General features: G+C 65.9%; 1 protein-coding gene across 1 annotated transcript in view; it reads left to right on the top strand.

Moving 5' to 3' along the window:
• Positions 1-19,017, top strand: part of KIF1A (kinesin family member 1A) — a 64,423-nt gene that overhangs the window by 17,582 nt on the left and 27,824 nt on the right. The window contains exons 14-26 of the mRNA XM_052637910.1: positions 620-831; positions 1,736-1,815; positions 2,813-2,888; positions 5,160-5,239; positions 5,492-5,598; positions 6,367-6,450; positions 9,276-9,456; positions 9,527-9,599; positions 9,742-9,835; positions 10,595-10,743; positions 11,360-11,538; positions 12,795-12,932; positions 13,602-13,865. Of these exons, the coding sequence (XP_052493870.1) occupies positions 620-831; positions 1,736-1,815; positions 2,813-2,888; positions 5,160-5,239; positions 5,492-5,598; positions 6,367-6,450; positions 9,276-9,456; positions 9,527-9,599; positions 9,742-9,835; positions 10,595-10,743; positions 11,360-11,538; positions 12,795-12,932; positions 13,602-13,865 (1,717 nt within the window). The remainder of the gene's footprint in view (positions 1-619; positions 832-1,735; positions 1,816-2,812; positions 2,889-5,159; positions 5,240-5,491; positions 5,599-6,366; positions 6,451-9,275; positions 9,457-9,526; positions 9,600-9,741; positions 9,836-10,594; positions 10,744-11,359; positions 11,539-12,794; positions 12,933-13,601; positions 13,866-19,017) is intronic.

Genomic DNA, 19,017 nt, shown 5'->3' with positions numbered 1-19,017 from the left:
CCCCTCCGGCCTGCATCTCCCACTGGCCCTGGGCAGGAGAGCAGCTGGGTGCCCCCTCCCCACCCAAGAGCCGCAGGCTGCCCTTGGCTTCCCCGGCACCCCGTGCTGCCCTGCGTTCGCCGCTGCTCTGCTGTGTGTCTGCTTCTGCCGGGAGGGGCCCGGGCACCTCCCGCCCCAGGGGGTGTCATAGCCCCCGCCTCCCAGCCGCGGGGGTCTCAGAGCAGTGTGTGAAGTGGAGGAGCGGGACCCCCCTTGGAGGTCCCACAGCTCACTTTCGGCCAGGGCGCTCAGTGGGGTTGACAGCGCAGCCCGGCCCCCGCAGCTTGGGGTCGCAGTGGGCGCGTGGGGTGGTGGAGCAGGTGCGGATAAGCATCAGGGCCTGGGTTTAGGGCGCCGCCGGGTGGGGACAGCAGCGGGCGGTGGGCGGGAGGGCAGGGGCCTAGGTGAGTGGGTAGGGGAGCAGAGGCACTGGGGGGCGGGGGGCGGGGGGGGTGGCCTCGCATGCGCTCGCCTGGGCGCCCAGCCCCTGGTGCTGCCTTCCTCCCACCCTTCTCCTGCTTTTTCCCAACTTGGTCTTTCTTTTCTCTCCTCCCGTCTGTTGCCCCCCTTCCTCCCATAGACGTGTCCGACCTTGAGAACAATAACCGTAACCGTGGCGGGGTGGAGCTGAACCCAGCCCCTGACAATCTCTCCACAGTGACCAACGCCCTGGTGGGCATGAGCCCCTCGTCCTCACTCTCGGCCCTGTCCAGCCGCGCCGCCTCCGTGTCCAGCCTGCACGAGCGCATCTTGTTTGCCCCGGGCAGTGAGGAGGCCATCGAAAGGCTGAAGGTGAGGCAGGGCCGGGCTCGGGCAGTGGGCACGGGGCCCAAGACCCCTCCTCTCGGACAGTCGCAGGCAGAGGGTCAGAGCCAGCGTGAGCAGTGCCAGGGGGCGCGGCTGCATCCTGGCCTCAGACCCGCTGGTGCCCGCCCAGGGACCCAGTGCTCCCTGTCCAGGATCGCGGGGCCCATCTGCTGACCAGGGCGGGCGGACGTCCCAGGGCCTCTGCGCTCCCTCCTGGGTCTCCATGCTCGCACCCGCCCTGGCATGGCCACCCACCCCCCGGCTGGCCATAGGTGAGCTGCTTGTAGGGTTCTGGTTACTGTCTTCCTTCAGCAGATGGGTACTTGGTGCCAGCTGTGAGCAGTGGACTGTGAGCCCAGACCATGGGGACTGAAGGGACTCAGGGGACAAAGGCGCAGGGGCCAGACCCGGGCTGACGAGGGGGCGTGCGGTCACCCTGGGGCGTAGGCCCCCTTGTGCTGGGTGGCCAGCAGAGTGTTGGGTTCCACCTGCGGTGTGGGATTCCACCAAGGACGTGGGGGTCCCACCGTGGCTGGGGGACGGGAAGGGAGAGGGGAGACGGCGCGGAAATGGGATGCGTCATCCATCTCTCTGCGGTCAGGGGACACCTGAGCCCCGGAACCAGCGACTCGGCGTCTCAACGTGCGCTTGTTTCTCTTCCAGGTGTAGTTGGCCTCCCTGCTGTTCTCTGTCCACAGGACAGACACGCCTCCTTTGCACGCGCTGACCCTCAGCCCTTCACCTTGATCTTTCAGACTTCGTGCTGCCTAGACGGACCAGAATTGGGGTGCCGGGCCCTGGCTACTCATCTCCCCTTTGCCTGGCACCGAAGCCTCTGTGCACTGCCTGCCCCCACCCTGACCTCACTCTTTTCTGTCTCCCTTCCCAGGAGACAGAAAAGATAATCGCTGAGCTCAATGAGACCTGGGAGGAGAAGCTGCGGCGGACAGAAGCCATCCGGATGGAGAGGTGGGTGGTGGGGCTGGGACCAGGCCACCTGATGGAGAGGTGGGAGCTGGGGGGCTGGGGGCCAGGCCACCTGATGGAGAGGTGGGAGCTGGGGGCTGGGGGCCAGGCCATCTGATGCAGAGGTGGGAGCTGGGGGGCTGGGACCAGGCCACCTGATGGAGAGGTGGGAGCTGGGGGCTGGGGGCCAGGCCATCTGATGCAGAGGTGGGAGCTGGGGGGCTGGGACCAGGCCACCTGATGGAGAGGTGGGAGCTGGGGGGCTGGACCAGGCCACCTGATGGAGAGGTGGGAGCTGGGGGCCTGGGGGTCAGGCCATCTGATGCAGAGGTGGGAGCTGGGGGGCTGGGACCAGGCCACCTGATGGAGAGGTGGGAGCTGGGGGGCTGGGACCAGGCCACCTGATGGAGAGGTGGGTGCTGCGGGCTGGGACCAGGCCATCTGATGGAGAGGTGGGAGCTGGGGCTGGGACCAGGCCACCTGATGGAGAGGTGGGAGGTGGGGGGCTGGGACCAGGCCATCCAGATGGAGAGGTGGGAGCTGGGAGGCTGGGACCAGGCCATCTGATGCAGAGGTGGGAGGTGAGGGGCTGGGGGCCAGGCCATGTGATGGAGAGGTGGGAGCTGGGGGGCTGGGACCAGGCCATCTGATGGAGAGGTGGGAGGTGGGGCTGGGACCAGGCCACCTGATGGAGAGGTGGAAGGTGGGGCTGGGACCAGGCCACCTGATAGAGAGGTGGGTGCTGCGGGCTGGGACCAGGCCATCTGAGGGAGAGGTGGGAGCTGGGGGGCTGGGATTGGCCCCCCAATGAAGAGGTGGGAGGTGAGGGCTGGGACACTGTGCCCAGCTCTGCGGTCTTGTAGTCAGGGGTCCCATGCCTGTCACCAGTGGCCCCACTGACCTGACCCCCACTCAGAGGAGCAGTCCCTCCAAGGGGCACCTGAACCCACAGCCCAGATAAAAGCCTGTGTGGGTGCTGACTCCTCACTCTGTCCCCCAGGGAAGCGCTGCTGGCCGAGATGGGCGTGGCCATGCGGGAGGACGGTGGCACGCTGGGGGTGTTCTCTCCCAAAAAGGTAGGAGCCGATCCATTCTCTGGGGTGCCCCAGCATGGACGGAAAGGGGACCTGCAGCCCTCGGCAGCTGTCTGTTCCTGGGGGCAGGGAAGCGGGCTCTGGGGACCCGGCCACGCTCACACAGCCATTCCTTCTCTGTGTGGCCCCTCGCCTCCCGCTGCTCACCATGGGAGGTCTCTTTGGCCGAAGGACGTCAGGGAGGTCACTTAGCTGCCTGAGGGGTCGGCTGGGCCCCTTAGGTTAAGACCGGGTTCCTGAAACAGGGGGAGCCAGCACCCCCTCAGGAGCCTGCAGGGCAGGGCTCGGGGACACGGGCCAGGAGCCAGCTGTCCACTTGGAGGTTAGCCGAAATAAGCCCGGCCGTCCCAGCAGGGACTCCTCTTCTGCACCTAGCCTGGCTTGCCTGTGGCCTAGGACCTCACATGGAACCAAGCCCCATCCCCTGTTCCGTAGCTCAGGTGGGGCAGCACACGAACACTGGGAAAAGTCTCTGTGGTTCCAGCACACAGACCCACCCTCCCCTGCCAAAGATCGCTAGACCCTTAGAGCCCTTAGGAACCGCGCTTCAAGCCCCGAAGCCTTCCTGGAGGCAGTGGCAGTCTGCTCAGGCCCTGGCCCTGCCACTTCTCTAGCGAGGGAGCACCTGTCTGACTTCTTATCTCACAAAAGGGCTCCTGTGTTTGCTTGTCTTGGAGCTGGCGGCACGTGAAGCCAGTGCTGTGCCGCTGGGCCCCACTGGAAGAGGAGAACGGGTGCCCGTGTGAAGGCCCATCCCTCAGGGTGGCTGCTCCCTGGGGACGGGGACGGGCCCCCAGGCTGTGTCTGCGCTGCCCGCTAGCCGGGGAGCAGCACGTGCGGAGGCCCAGAGGCAGGAGGGAGGGTGCCTGCGGCCCTGGGCGGGGGCCAGTGGCGCCCTGGGGTGCTTCACATCTGTCCAGATAGGTTTTTAGTTTTGTTTGGGATTCATTGCCTGTGGCGGGGCGCCCTGTCCATGGGAGGGGTGCCCTCTCCCTGGGGGGATGCCCTGTCCCTGGGAGGATGCCCCGTCCCTGGGGGGATGCCCCGTCCATGGGGGGACGCCCAGTCCCTGGGGGATTCCCCATCCCTGGGGGATTCCCCGTCCCTGGGGGGATGCCCAGTCCCTGGGGGATTCCCCGTCCCTGGGGGGATGCCCAGTCCCTGGGGGATGCCCAGTCCCTGGGGGATTCCCCATCCCTGGCGGGGTGCCCCGTCCCTGGGGGATGCCCCGTCCACGGGGGTTGCCCCGTCCCTGGGCTGCCCTGGGGAGTGTGCAGCGCTGGGGCACACATGCCCTCGGGGCACCAGTTGTGCAGTCTCTTGGCTTCGTTGTTGGCAGAAGGATTTGCTGGTGGCCCAGGCCTGGACACTGCCCAGGAGGGGGCTGGCCCTGGAGGCCCCCCGAGATGTCTCCTCTGGAGACGTGCAGGACACCCTCCCGGGAACAGGGTGGCTGGAGATGGTCTGTCCTGTGTCTGATGACCAGGTCGCCCTGACCCTGAGCTGAATCACTGGGGGGCCCCAGGGGTCTGTAGTAAGGGTGTGGACAGCTGGCCCCAAGGAGCCAGGTGGGAAGCAGGAAGCTGTCCAGCCTTGCCATGCTGCAGAGTCCTTGCCGGGATGGGGTGGAGGTCGGGAAGTGTTGGGGCCCAGAGACCCTGAGGGAGAGCAGAGGAGGAGGAGCGGAGCCTGCCACGGCTGCTCTGGGCACGGGGTGGGCAGTGCTTAGACAGGGCCGTGGGGGACGTGCTCCCCTTGGCCGTGACTCGCGCTCTGGTAGACCCCTGGTGAGGACAGGCGGGGAGCGTCCGACCCGGCTGGCTCGCAGCCTCTCTGCTCCTCGGCCTCCAGGGCCTGAGCCCCGCTGCCTGGCACCCTCGCCCCCTTCCTGGCTTCTGGGTCCCCCTGGGGCCTCAGCCCCTGGGTTGGGAGGGGGACCTCAGGTCCTGTTTTAGTGGAGGACGAGGCCCAGGCCCCACGGAGCCCAGGCTTGCCCTGCACATCCAAGCCCCGTGTGCCTCCAGTGCTCAGAGCTGGACTCCCAGCCCCTCCAGAGGTCCAGCGGCCCCGAGTGCTGCCCCCAAGCCTCCGGGGTCCCCATCAGAGTCTCCTCCGGTCCTCTCGGCCAGGCTGGAGGATACTGTGTCCCCGTGAGGCCGGGCCTAGGGCTGGTGGTCCCAGGGAGAGAGGGCAGCGGGCGGCCAGGGTCAGGCTCCTGCCCTCCCCAAGAGAGGTGACCCCCTGTCTCCCCAGACGCCACATCTGGTCAACCTGAACGAGGACCCCCTCATGTCCGAGTGCCTGCTCTACTATATCAAGGACGGGATCACCAGGTGGGGGTCGGCGGGGCACGGGGAGGGGCGCTGGGCCTGGCGGCGCGCTGGTGGTGATGCTGTGGGCCCCTCTGGGCAGTGTGGCTCCCCGCGGCCAGGCCGTGTCGGGGGTGTCTCCTGAGCCCCTACTCGTGTGCTCTCCAGCCGTTTCCTGTAAGGACTGGGTGTCCAGGAGGCTGCGGGGGCGGTGTGGGCCGGTGGGCAGCGTCATGGTGCACGGGGCCTGCGGTGCTGACGGCCCGCTGCACGCAGGGTGGGCCGGGAGGACGCGGAGAAGCGGCAGGACATTGTTCTGAGCGGGCACTTCATCAAGGAGGAGCACTGTGTCTTCCGGAGCGATTCCCGCGGGGGAAGCGAAGGTACCGCCTCCCCCTCCAGCTTCCTAGTCGTGCCAGGAACCACCCCGGTTCGAAAGGCGCTTGGACAGTTGGGCTGGGGACCCGGGGTCCCTCCTCAGATTGGGGGCCAGTCGGGTCGTTCATGGGTGGCAGGACAGTGAGCCCAGATCAAGGGGACAACTGTTCTCAGGCCGCAGCTTCCCGCGGGCTGAGAGCGGCCATCTGCCCGTCTGCCTGGCTGGCCTGCCCTTGGGTCTCTGTCACCGCTGCCAGGCTTCCTTTTCGGGGAGGTACCTGCTGTCACAGCAGCCACGGCCCCCAAGCTCAGTGCACGCTCCCTGGTGGGCGTCTGGCCGGCCTCGGGGCTGCAGACCACTGACTTCTCTGTGCTCTCCCAGAATTCTGTCCCCAGACCTCTCCCTCCCTGCCCTCGGGGGGTGGACACAAAGCCAGGAGGGGTTCTGGGACTCCAGGACCATCCCTTCTGGAGACCCCGTAGGGCAGGGTGGGTGCCTGGCACGGCCTCCCTGGCTCTGACTTGGGGCACAAGAGCCTCCCTGCCATGTATCACCTCCTTTGCCTGTGAGGGGCTGAGATGCTCCTCCAGCTTCTTTGAGGCCAAATCGAGGTGCCGCAGGAAGGAGGCGCCTGCGGGGGGGCCACAGCTGGGTGCCAGGTGCCCAGGAGGGTCAAGACCCCACCCCACGCTGAGAGCTTGCTGGACTCAGGGAGACAGCCAGCGTGTCAGCCCCTCACGGTCCTCCTCTCTGTCCCTTACCTGTCCTGCAGCTGTGGTGACCCTAGAGCCCTGTGAAGGGGCGGACACCTATGTCAACGGCAAGAAAGTCACGGAGCCCAGCGTCCTGCGGTCAGGTACAGTGGGGCCACGGTCGCCCCACTCCCCATGCCTGTGTCCCCCTGCTCCCAGGCTGTGGGGCTGCAGGCACCTGGCCAGCTTGCAGGCGCCCCGGCTGCACCGTAGGGTCGGAGGTGGTGGGGCGAAGGCTGTTGGCGGCAGCGCTGAGGTAGAACTCCATGAGAGGCCCTGTCCCAGAGCCCTGGCTGGATGGAGGGGGCCCTTGGTAGAGCAGCCACCGGGGTGTAGGCTGCAAAACCCCTGCACCCCGGCCCCCTGGATGGGCCTCGTGCCCTGGTGTTATAAAACACGCAGGAGGAAGATGAATGTACACACACGTGTAAACACGCAGGAGGAAGATGAATGTACACACACGTGTAAACACGCAGGAAGAAGATGAATGTACACACACGTGTAAACACGCAGGAAGAAGATGAATGTACACACACGTGTAAACACGCAGGAGGAAGATGAATGTACACACACGTGTAAACACGCAGGAGGAAGATGAATGTACACACACGTGTAAACACACAGGAGGAAGATGTATGTACACACACGTGTAAACACGCAGGAGGAAGATGTATGTACACACACGTGTAAACACGCAGGAGGAAGATGAATGTACACACACGTGTAAACACGCAGGAGGAAGATGAATGTACACACATGTGTAAACACACAGGAGGAAGATGAATGTACACACACGTGTAAACACGCAGGAGGAAGATGTATGTACACACGTGTAAACATGCAGGAGGAAGATGAATGTACACACACGTGTAAACACAGGAGGAAGATGTATGTGTACACACGTGTAAACACGCAGGAGGAAGATGAATGTACACACACGTGTAAACACGCAGGAGGAAGATGTATGTACACATACGTGTAAACACGCAGGAGGAAGATGTATGTACACACGTGTAAACACAGGAGGAAGATGTATGTGTACACACGTGTAAACATGCAGGAGGAAGATGAATGTACACACACGTGTAAACACGCAGGAAGAAGATGAATGTACACACACGTGTAAACATGCAGGAGGAAGATGAATGTACACACACGTGTAAACACGCAGGAGGAAGATGTATGTACACACACGTGTAAACACAGGAGGAAGATGTATGTACACACACGCACACACGTGTATATACTGCTGTATCTGTCTGTCCATCTACCGAGGGATTTATTCCATGGAATTGGCTCAGGAGGTGGTGGGGGCTGGACAAACAGGTCTGCAATCCGCGGGTGGAACTTCCTCCTCAGGAACATCTCTGTTTAGCTCTTAAGGCCTTTTCCCAAGGGGCAAGGCCTGTCACGTCCTGTGGGTGGTCTCCTGTCCTGAGGTCACGCGCTTGGAGGTGCCACCCCAGCTACAGACGTGCCCCCAACCCAGCAGCACCTACATCCATGCCCGAGCGCACTGCTGGGCTCCACTCCCCGGCCGAGCTGACACACGGACAGACCGTCGTGTCACTGTGTCCGGGTGACCTTGCTAAGAACGAAGAGACTTTCCCTGGCTCAGGACCCCAGCCGAGCTGACATGTTAGATGAACTGTTGTGTCACTGTGTCCGGGTGACTTTGCAGAGAACCAGGGCACTCTCCCCGGCTCGGCTCCCCGGCCGAGCTGACATGTTAGAGGAACTGTTGTGTCACTGTGTCCGGGTGACTTTGCTAAGAATGAAGAGACTTTCCCTGGCTCCGCTCCCCGGCCGAGCTCACGCGTTAGATGGACTGTGGGGTCACTGTGTCCGGGTGACTTTGCTGAGAACGAGGGCACTCTCCCCGGCTCGGCTCCCCAGCAGAGCTGACACGTGAGACTGCCCGTTGTGTCATCATGTCTGGTGACTCTGCTAAGAACGAAGGGACTCTCCCTCTACCCCAGCTGGGGTTACAGAGGGGACACCCCCAAGCCTGAGATCCAGACCTCTCTGGCTGCTCCAAATGGCCCTCCCTGCCTTTGTGGTCCTGGCATGCCTTGAAGGGGACACACCATGCATCCTGGACCCAGGGGCCTCGTGGGGCCGCCTGTGGCAGGCATCCCCGCTTGGTTGAGCCAGGCAAGGGCAGGTCCAGAGAGCAGTTTCTGTCTCCCATGTTACTTCAGGATCAGTGCCCGTGGGCTCAGGGCAGGGCCTGGGCTGGGAGGGAAGTGGATCTCGGGGGCTGGAGGAGAAGCCGCCTGCAAGCTGGGGGCCTCTTGTGGGGAGTGGGACTGAGCTGAGTTTGCGGCCCCAGAGTAGAACTGTGATTCCTGGAGAAAGTCAGAAGGAAACTAGGAGGTTTATAGAGATCCCTGCCTCCAAGCAGGACAGTCCTGGGACAGCTGGCACTGCCCTGGGGGCACTTGTGTGCCTGGGAGGGTCCTGCCGACAGGGGGTGGAGCCTGGCCCTGGAAACATGCCGGCCCCTGCTCTGCTGCCATCCAGGGGACAGCCGGGAAGGGAAGTGCCCGGCAGAGGGGCCAAGCCTAGCCCTCAGATAGGGGGTGCTGGGCCTAGGGCACGGGGCAGGAGGCCAGGCTGGCCTGGGAGTGGCACGTCCGCGGTTGTGGAGAGAATGGGATGGTGGAGATGCTCCACGACTGTTCTCAAACATCACTGCTGCTGGGAGGGGGGGCGCCCAGCGGAGGCTCAGCGAGCGTGAGAAGGCCACCCCGCGGGGGGCTGGTGAGGGGGACGCTGGGCAGTGGGCTGGCTCCGGACAACTGGGGGCCCCCTGGGGAGGGTGATGCTGGGACCTCGGGGGAATCCCTCCCCTTTCCTCTCCCCTCCTCCGAGGCCCCCCAGACCAAAGGCTCTCCAGCTCGGGCCTCGGCCCATCCCTCTCCCCCAGGAAACCGCATCATCATGGGCAAGAGCCACGTGTTCCGGTTCAACCACCCCGAGCAGGCGCGGCAGGAGCGCGAGCGCACGCCCTGCGCGGAGACGCCGGCCGAGCCCGTGGACTGGGCCTTCGCGCAGCGCGAGCTGCTGGAGAAGCAGGGCATCGACATGAAGCTAGAGATGGAGCAGAGGTGGGCGAGGCTGCCCCTCCCGCCCCCGCCGCCCGCGCCCGCCGCCCGCACTCATCCGGTGCTCTTACAGGCTCCAGGAGCTGGAGGACCAGTATCGCAGGGAGCGCGAGGAGGCCACCTACCTGCTGGAGCAGCAGCGGCTGGTGAGGCGCCCCCACCCGCGGTCCCTGCTCCCCCAGCCCTCCGCGCAGCCGCTGGAGCAGGCGCTGGGGGGGCCACGTGCGGCGGGGAGGGCCGCAGGGGGCTGGTCTCCGTGCGGAGCCACAGGCGCGCTTCTGTGCCCAGGACTACGAGAGCAAGCTGGAGGCCCTGCAGAAGCAGATGGACTCCAGGTACTACCCCGAGGTGAACGAGGAGGAGGAGGAGCCCGAGGATGAAGGTGAGGGGTCGTGTCTGGCGCAGGGGCGGGCGGGGCCGGCCTGGGGCTGGGGAGGGGTCTCCCTGAGGAGAGGGGCCTGGGGCCACTCCCTGCAAGTCGGCTGGTCCACATCTTTGCCCGGGGGACCCCGATCTGCAGGCAGGATTTGGGAGGCTGTGCTGCAGCAGGAAGGCACCTGTGCGCGTACACACATACACACACGTGTGCACACACGTGCAGTTCTGGGGGAGGCAGCCTGGAGCACGAGGAGGACGGGGCAGGGTCCCGTGCGGGCACCTTGCGTCCACCCGGCCTGTCTTGCCCGAGGGGCGCTAGTGCTCCTCCCAGGACGAGGTCTCTGCTCCGTTTGGGAGCGTTTGCTTGGGCAGCCCGCCGCTGACCGAAGCTGCTGGGCGGAGGACTGCCCGCAGGCAGGGTTCACGTCCAGCTTGGCCTTGGGTCAGCTGGTTGGCCCCTTGTGTAGATGTGACTTCGACGCCCTTGTCTGGACTCGTCTATCTGGGTGGAGGGCGGGGTACCAGGCCGCAGCCCGTCCTCCTGCCCCCGCCCCACTGCTGCCCCCAGTCCTTGCTGAGCTCCGGCCTAACCCTCAGGCCCTCGCGCTCACGGCGGGGGCACAGCGGTCCCTCTGGGGCCCAAGGGCCGCTCCCTGAGGCAGTCTCCCTGCCCGGTCCCTTCCCGAACGCCCCAGACAGTTGGTGCGACCCTGGGGGCCAGAGACCCCCGCCCCCCATTGACCAGGCCCGCCTCTCCGCACAGTCCAGTGGACCGAGCGGGAATGCGAGCTGGCACTGTGGGCCTTCCGAAAGTGGAAGTGGTACCAGTTCACATCGCTGCGGGACCTGCTGTGGGGCAACGCCATATTCCTCAAGGAGGCCAACGCCATCAGCGTGGAGCTCAAGAAGAAGGTGGGCCAGCCCCGCCATGCCACGCCCCCGCAACGCTATGCCACGCCCCACGCCGTGCCACGCCACGCCCATGCAGCCACATTGATGCCACTCCCCGCAACGCCACCCCCATATCACGCCCCCAGCGCGCCCATGCAGCCGCGCTGATGCCACGCCCACGCTACACCCCTGTCACGCACAGCACGCTCATGCCACGCCACACCACAGCCCATAGCAAGCCCTGCCATACCACACCACGCCACACCCTGCCACGCCCCCGCCATGCCACGCCCCCTCCACGCCACACCCTGCGCCCTGCCACGCCCCCGCTATGCCACGCCCCGCGCCCTGCTACGCCACGCCCCCACCATGCCGTCTGCACCTCGATGGCGCCTTTCCAGCCCCGTAGGACTCCCAGCTGAGCGACTCTGCCTCCCTGCCAGGGGGCGGGAGGCCCCTGACTTGTACCCCTAGGAAGGCGGGTGGCTCAAAGGAGGCCAGCACTGACCAAGGGGAGCGCGTGGGCAGGCTGGAGCGCGGGGGAAGCGGAGCTTCCTCTCCAGCCACGGGCAGGAGGCTATTCTGGGGCTGGGCTCCACCTCCAGGGGCTGACAGGTGACATCTTCACCGCACACAGGTCCAGTTCCAGTTTGTCCTCCTCACGGACACACTCTACTCCCCGCTGCCACCTGACCTGCTGCCCCCGGAGGCCGCCAAAGACCGAGAGACTCGCCCCTTCCCACGCACCATCGTGGCCGTGGAGGTCCAGGACCAGAAGAACGGGGCCACCCACTACTGGACGCTGGAGAAACTCAGGTGTGCGGGAAGCGGAGTGAACGCGGATGTCTGGCGGCTCGTTTTCCTGTTTCAGGGTCTTTTTAAATTGGAAGAAAGTACGCAGGATCCAGGCTTATTAAAGGATCTGTGTTCTGCTCGGCCAAAGCCAGGCTGAAGCTGGAGGAAGGGGCGGCGAGGGGCTGGGGGTAGGAAGGCAGGGGCTCCTCCGCCTCGGGCAAAGCCTGGGGGTGGTGGAGAGCAGGGCAGGTCCCCGGAGGACGGCCAGTCTGCCCTCCCATGTGCCTCCAGGGCCCCACGCGCCCACCCTGCCACGTGCACCTGACTCTTCCTGGGTGAAGGTGACTGGGCAGGGCTTTGCCCCGAGAGAAAAGTTTACTATTGCTCAGCTTCCCCTGGAAGGAGGGACACCCGCATGCAGGGGAGGCACAGGGCTGTCGGGGACGAAGGGGGGTCTCACTACGGCCTCTTCGAGGCGCTCGTGGGCACAGCTGGACAAGGTGAACGGTGAGGACCGGCCGGTTAGAACAGTGCTGGAGGCTTGGGGCAGGGCTGCCTGGTGGCCTGGCCCTGCACCTGGAGATTAGGGCAGGGGAACTGGCGGGTTGAGTGGGCTTGGGCCAGGTAAGCGGGGGGGGTCTTCACTGTGGGGGAAGGGTCTCCTCAGGCAGTGAGGCCCCAGAGATGTCCGAACACCGCGAGACACAGAAAATGAAGAACACAGACGCACTCACACGTGCAGCCATGCACACTTACGCACGTGGCCCCGCCCACCCTCAAACACAGGCCCGCTGGCACTTGCGCACCAACCATGTATGCTTACAGGCGCACCTGCCCCTGTCCTCCGAGCTGCAGCCACTCCTGGGAGATGAATGTGCCCCCAGGCCCTTCCTGTTGCACCTGGGCCCCCGAGGGAAGTATCCCTCACAGGTGTTTCTCCCACCGCCTGCTGCTTTTCCAGGGTGATGACTTGGGAAATGCCTTGTTTCTCGTGTCCTGTCACAACGTGCCCTTCGCTCACCAGCTCCCGGGGCTCCATGCCCCAGTCCGGGTCCCCCCCGCCCTGGCTGGTCCCAGCCCCGTCCTCTGCTGACACCCTGCAGCTGTCACTGGGGTTAAGAGAAGTGTGTGGTGAACGTGTGCTGAATCTCAAGCCACTTGCTCACGGTCAGCTGATTCTGAGGACCGTGGAGGGTCTGTCTGGCAAACCCTCTTGAGCCGAGGGCAACCCTGAGCAGGACGGTCCGCCCGGGCCCACGCTGACCTCTGCCCCACAGGCAGCGGCTGGACCTGATGCGGGAGATGTATGACCGGGCAGCCGAGGTGCCCTCCAGCGTCATCGAGGACTGTGACAACGTGGTGACTGGGGGAGACCCCTTCTACGACCGCTTCCCCTGGTTCCGGCTGGTGGGCAGGTGGGTGTCTACCTCCGGCCGGGCTGAGAGGCTGGGAGACTGGTGGGTGGCGAGGGCCTGGGCCCTGGCCCCGACACGAGGTGGGTGCTGGCCCTCCTCCACGCCGAATCCCCTGCCCTGGTGCTCCCTGGTCTGAGTTCCCCCCGACCCCGTCCTCCTCTCCACACACCAGCGGGCCCTGATGGGGAGGGGGTCTCCACATTGCCACCCACCCCCGCTTCGGGGCCATAGCCCTCAGGCAACACCTGTCCACGGGTGAGAATGGGGCTTGGTCAACCTTCTGGGTCACCGGTGGGGCGTGAGTGCTCCCAGAGCCCAGAGTCCAGCCTGTTGTTCCCTGCCTCCTGGGCTGGGGGCTGCACCTAGCCCCTGCCCCCACGGGGCATGGTTTCTGAGGCTTCAACGCGGCCACGACCTTGGCCACACCTAGCCAGGACCACACCTGCCGGGACCTGCTGGGACCTTCCGGGGCTGCACACCATCCCCACGGGGGGCTGTGCGTGTGTGTCCACGCCTGGGGACAGTGCGCCCTGGGCCACCTCATCTTTGGAGGCGGCGCCCTCGGTGGTCTGTGCGTCGGCCGGGCCACATGCAGCCGCCCGCCCGCCCCGCCCCGCCCCCCCGAGGAGCCGGTGTTAACTTCTCTCTGTCTTGTCGCACTAACCCCAGTTCAGTCGTCTCTGGCTGCAACAGCTACCCTCTTCTCAACACATGCATGAGCGAGCGCATGGCTGCTCTCACCCCCTCCCCCACCTTCTCGAGCCCCGACTCCGACGCCACCGAGCCTGCCGAGGAGCAGAGCGTGGGGGAGGAGGAGGAGGAGGAGGAGGAGGAGGAGGAGGACCTGCAGGACGACGTCTTTCCGGAGCACGTGCTGTGCGACGGCCGGGACCCGTTTTACGACCGGCCCCCCCTGTTCAGTTTAGTAGGAAGGTTGGTGAGGTTGAGGACGGCATGCTGGGAAGGAACCAGCTCTTTTGCACAGGAGCACTGCTGTGGGCACGGTGGGCCACCGCAGGGCACCACCCTGGCGCCGGGGCAGGCAGGGCCTGGCCTCCCCCGGGGAGCGGGTGAGGTCACGAGAGCGCCCCTGGCTGTCCTGGGGAGGCCCAGCCCGGGAGGGTGGGGGCCCAGTGACAGAGGAGGCAGGACGCCCCGGGGCACAGGCTCCACGCAGGGGCCCCCGTCTCTGCAGAGCGGCCTCTGGAACCCTGGGGGGAGCCCCCACCCCCATGCAGGGGCCTCGGGGCGTTTGGAAAAGTGGGGGCAGGCATACTTGCGCCCCCTCACCCAGCAGCTGAGGCTGCTGTCCGTCCCTCTGCTGTTTTCCGAAAGAGACAGAGGGCCGGGTCTGCTCCCAGTGCCCCCCGGCCACCGTCGTGGGGAGGGGAGCGGAACCTGGAGGAGGCCGTCGGGGGGCAGGGGACTCCTGAAGGAACGGCAGAGCCTGGCAGTGGGAGGGCCTCCTTCTGAAGCCCCAGGCAGCCTGGCCTCTCTCTGAGCCAGTCTCCATCTAAGATCGAGAGCACCCCATCCCTCCTGACCTTCAGGCCGTCAGCACTGGAGACACGCCCTTGGCCTTGTGCCCTCCAGGGAGGTGCCCTTTGTGGAGGCGAGGCAGGGATTAAGGGCTTTCGACAGGGGAGAGACCAGGTCCAGGAGGGGGCGCAGGGCTCACTCTGCAGGCAGATGGGGCAAGTACAGTCTGTCTGTGTTTTATCACCGCGGGGCAGAAGCGAGGAGAGATCTAGAAACCTAGCTGTAGCAGTAGCCACCTCGGCTCACAGAGACTGAATTGATACGTCCTGTCTGCCTGCTGAGGTGGAAGATAGCTTTAACGGCAGCCTTTGTAGGAGTCCGGGACTGCTTCCTGGGCTAGGCTGAGGGGAGGTTTTGGGAGTCTTGGCCTTGGAACACCAGTGCCGAAGCGGTGCCGAGGCTGGCCCCCAGGTAACGGGGCTTGTGCTGGGAGCCCTTGGCTGCAGCTGCTGGAGTGAAGCTCCTTTGGTTCCTCTGGGAAGGAAGCAGGCTCTGTCGAGGGGGTCGCAGATTTATTCTGACTCGGTCTCCCTGACCGGGGGCTGCTGGCCCCCTGGCTCTCTCCTAAGATGCCCCAGCCCAGCTTCCTGCCCCACCGACCCAAGCGAAGGTGTGACCCCCGGGGCTGGCCCCATGCAGGCCTCTCAGAAAGCCTGGCCGCACGGGCCAGGGCAACCGGGTGTCAGGCAGGTGTGGGGTCACTGGGAGAAACGGGGGTGGGCTCTTGCAGTCTCAGCCAGAAAGAGCTGGGTCCTTCCGACACTCCCCCCGTGATCTGGGATGTTACGATACAACCAAAGCCAAAGCCGCGCGAGAGGCCAGCTCCCCACGCGGCCGTCTGCGAGGGGCTTCATTTGGAAACATCCTGATTTTTCTGGTTTGGCAAGAATTGGCTTTTCCCGCGCAGCAGCTGTGCAGGCCCAGCCCTGAGGAGGACCCGTGTGTGGTCCCCTTTATCCTTCTGGTAGCCGCTGGCTCTGTCTCCAAAGCTTAAGCAAAATTGGGGCGCCCACTCTTGCCTCCCTCCGGAAAGGCTTCCGTGGCCCCAGCATGGGTCTGCACCTCACCAATCTCGTGGTTAGCGCCGCCTCCTCCGCTCCCCCACGCTCCGCCCCGGCCCCCACCTCTGCTGCCCCCTCTGTCTCCGGCGGGTCTCAGCCTGCTTCAAGGTGCCCTCGCTTCCAAGCACGGGGTCCCGGCGGGGGCCTCCTCCGAGTCCAGGGACAGCCTGTGTGCCGCTGCGCTGGGGGGTGGGGTGGGCCGGCCCGGGGTGAGGAGGTGGGCCTGTGGGCTCAGTCTCCCCGTGATCGTCCCCGCCTGGACCTTCGCTCTCAGAAAGGGGGGTGGGCAGGGAAGCCGCAGAGAGAGGAGGGTGAGGGGCTGACTGTCTGGGATGGACTGTCCCGGGGAAGGAGGACATGTGCCCCCTACCAAGTGTAGGATCCAGGACTCCGGCGGAAAAGCACTGGGCCGGCAAGGCCGAGCTCCCTGGGTGTGCTCTGCGGGCCAAGCCGCTTCAGCCTGAATGGTCTCCAGCAAGGCGTCGGGCCGCCATGTGCGGGTGTGTGTGCCGTGGCCGCAGGGGTCCTCCTGACAGGACCAGGCTACTCCAGCCCCCGGGGTGGTGGGCGCTGCTGTCCACTTGGGTGTCTGGAGGGCCCGGCCTCTACCCTTCGGGCCCCACCCTTTCCCCTCCCTGTTGGTCAGGGTGGGCCTGGGGTCTCCCTGCCCCCTGCCCTTGAGGCTGCTGCTGGCACCAGGGGCAGGGGCTGCCAGGCCCGGGGGTCCCTTCGGGGTGAAGGTGGTGTCATTGTCCCAGGGCGAAGGGCAGCAAGGAGAGAGGGTCCCACCAGGCTGCCGTGCCCTCTGGAAGCCCTTGCCCAGGGCTGCGTCTGATCTGTGTGCAAACCTGCCTGGTGCCCGCAGAAGTCTGGGGACCAGTTCCCCCCACAGCCGGCAGTGAGGTTCAGAGAGGGCGAGCGTGGCGGTGGACTTCAGGCGTCTTTTTCTCTGTGAAACCCCAACCTCCAAGCAAGGGGGCCCTCGAAGCCCCCAGCCCTGTCGTTTTGCATACCCTAAGCATCTGGGTTTTCTTTCCTTTCCGATGTGGGGAAATCCCCTGAGATCAGGAAAGACTGGATTTACCTAACGAACCTAAAGTAAGCCGGTGGGCGCTGGGGCGTGGTGCCCACAGCCAGGGGCTGTCCTGGAGCGAGCCTGGTCCCGCCCCAGCCGAGCGTCTGCCCCCAGCCTTGCTGTCCTCGGGCCTCCGTCTCCACCTGCGAGACGCCAGCCCCAGCACCCCTGCTTAGACCTCCGGTGCTGTGTTTGAGCCCCTAGAAGGACGATGCCCCCAGTCCAGCTGAGGCATGCCACTGGGGAGGGAGCCCCAGCGTCCGTGTTGAGGTGTGGGTAGAGGGGACCACAGCCGCCTGCTGCGTGGTGCTGGGGGCTCCAGCGCCGGCCGGGTGGGCCCGTGGGGGCTGTCATGCACAGTTTCTCTCCTGGAGCTTTCAGTGGCAGGCTGCCAGTGGGGTGGTTTGAGCCTTAGGACTCACGGGGTGCGGCCCCCTTCGATGCGTGGGCCCTGTGGCAGGAGGCGCCCCCGGGAGACCGCAGGGGGTGTGTGTAGCCTCGGGGCCATCGGGGAGTGGGGACGCCCGGCTGCCGCGGGCCTGCTGTGACTGCCTAAGTCCTGGCCTCCGTGGGCTCAGGAGGGAGGAGGACTGATCTGCTTCCCCTCCCTCATCGCCCCTCGGGGTGGTCCCGGGTCCCCTGCAGGGCGCTGCGAGAGGCCATCAGGGAGCTGGGAGCCAGTGCCTGGGGGGCTGCCCCCTGAGCCTTCCAGGAGGCGGCCCCGAGTCTGGCGGACCCTCCTGGCTGGTGGCCCTTGGACAGCCTGACACTGCCTCAGGAAGGTATCATGCGCTCACTAGCCCACAACCGAGGCAGCGTGCCTTCCCCGTGGGTCCTCCTATGGGCCCCTGCAGAGTGCAGGGGGGTGGGCAGGCCCCCCGCCTGGCGCCTGGGGCTCGGGGAAGTCTCCCAACCCTGCTTTCTGCAGCAGGCTGTGCCCAGGGGCAGGCAGGGCTGGAGGGCAGCGCTGACTGGGCCCCGCACCTGGGGGCTGCCCCACCCAGTCCCCTCAGCCCTCTGGGTCAGGGCGGGGCGGCTGGGCCTCGGGGGAGCCAGCTCTGTGCCTGAGTTCTCGCCCTGCGCTTCCCCTTCTGGACCCCGTGACTTGGCTCATTTCACGGCCGCCCCCCTCCCACCCCCAGTTTTCATCAGAGAAGCTGGGCCAGGAGCCCAGGTGCCTGGGAGGGGAGGCCCCCCATCCTGTCTGAGGTGGGTGCTGGGCAGTGCCCTCTGCGACTTGGGCGAGGCCTTCCGTTCTCCGGGCTCCAGAGTCTCTTGCTGGTTTCTGCTCCACGCAGTGGGCCTTAGTGCCCGCGCGCCCCCAGTCAGGCAGAGGTGCCCCTCATCCAGAGAGCTCACTGAAGGAAGGGGCCACGGGGCATCCTCAGAGAGGCGCTGTGCTAGGGAGGGGGCTTCTGCCTGCTGGGGGGCAGGGGGCTGCGGTGGCAGGCCCTGGGAGGCCGCACCCTGGGACGTCTGGGGCCTGGCTCAGCCTTCAAGGGCCCAGAAAGCAAAACCAGTCAACAGAGGTTGGGCCTACTGGTAAATTCGGGCCAATGGGGAGAGCTGTGCAGAAAACGGCCCGGAGGCTGAGACGTGGGTGGCCGTGCACAGAGGGAGCAGACAGACCGGGCTGTGAGGCCAGAACCGGGCTGGGCCCACAGCAGGGGCTGGGGTGTCTGTTGGATGCAGAGAGCTCGGAGGCTGCGGCGGGTGGCGTCTGCTCGGGCCTCAGGTCCCCTCTGGCAGCCGTGGAGGCCTTGGGGGAGGAGGGAGGCCAGGGCTGATGGGCCGGGTGATGGGTTTCAGAGAGACTCGAGGCAGAGCTGAGGGACAACCGAGGATGGCACGCAGAGTCCTGACCTCCGGCGGGGGAAGGCCGGTGGTGGCCAGGCCAGGGGCCCACTGGAGAGGGGATGCAGGGCCCTGGGGGCAGCCCCGCCCCCCGCCTGTGGCCACGGGATGTACAGAGTGGGGACCCCAGCCTGGATGAGGGGCGGGGTGACGGACGACACACCTCTCTTCCTGTCCCCCAGCGCCCCCACCCCACCCAGACCAGTGCCCAGACTCCCACCTCAACTGCCCACACCTCTGTCCCCACCTGGGGCCCCTCACCACCCCCCCACACTTCCTCTCCAGCACCTCCCACCATCGGGCTCCAAACCCTGCCCCTCCCCCTCCAAACCCACACCCGAACTCCCCCCAGCCCAGGAGCTCAGGGTTGCCAGGTCTGTGCCTTTGGGCTGGAGTGGAGGGCAGAGCGCAGCTGGAAACCAGGGTGCTCCCTCAAAGAGGGGGTCCCCCCGAGGAGGACACACCTCAAAGAGGGCATGGCCCAAGGAGGGTAGGAGGACACCCTGACCGGAAGGGAGCTGTGCTCAGCTGCCCACCCGTGGGGCAGCACAGGCTC

The sequence above is a fragment of the Budorcas taxicolor genome, chromosome 3 (assembly GCF_023091745.1).
Source record: "Budorcas taxicolor isolate Tak-1 chromosome 3, Takin1.1, whole genome shotgun sequence".
NCBI classification, from domain to species: Eukaryota; Metazoa; Chordata; class Mammalia; order Artiodactyla; family Bovidae; genus Budorcas; species Budorcas taxicolor.
Note: the sequence above shows the minus strand (reverse complement) of the source record. Positions and strands in the feature narration are given on the sequence as shown.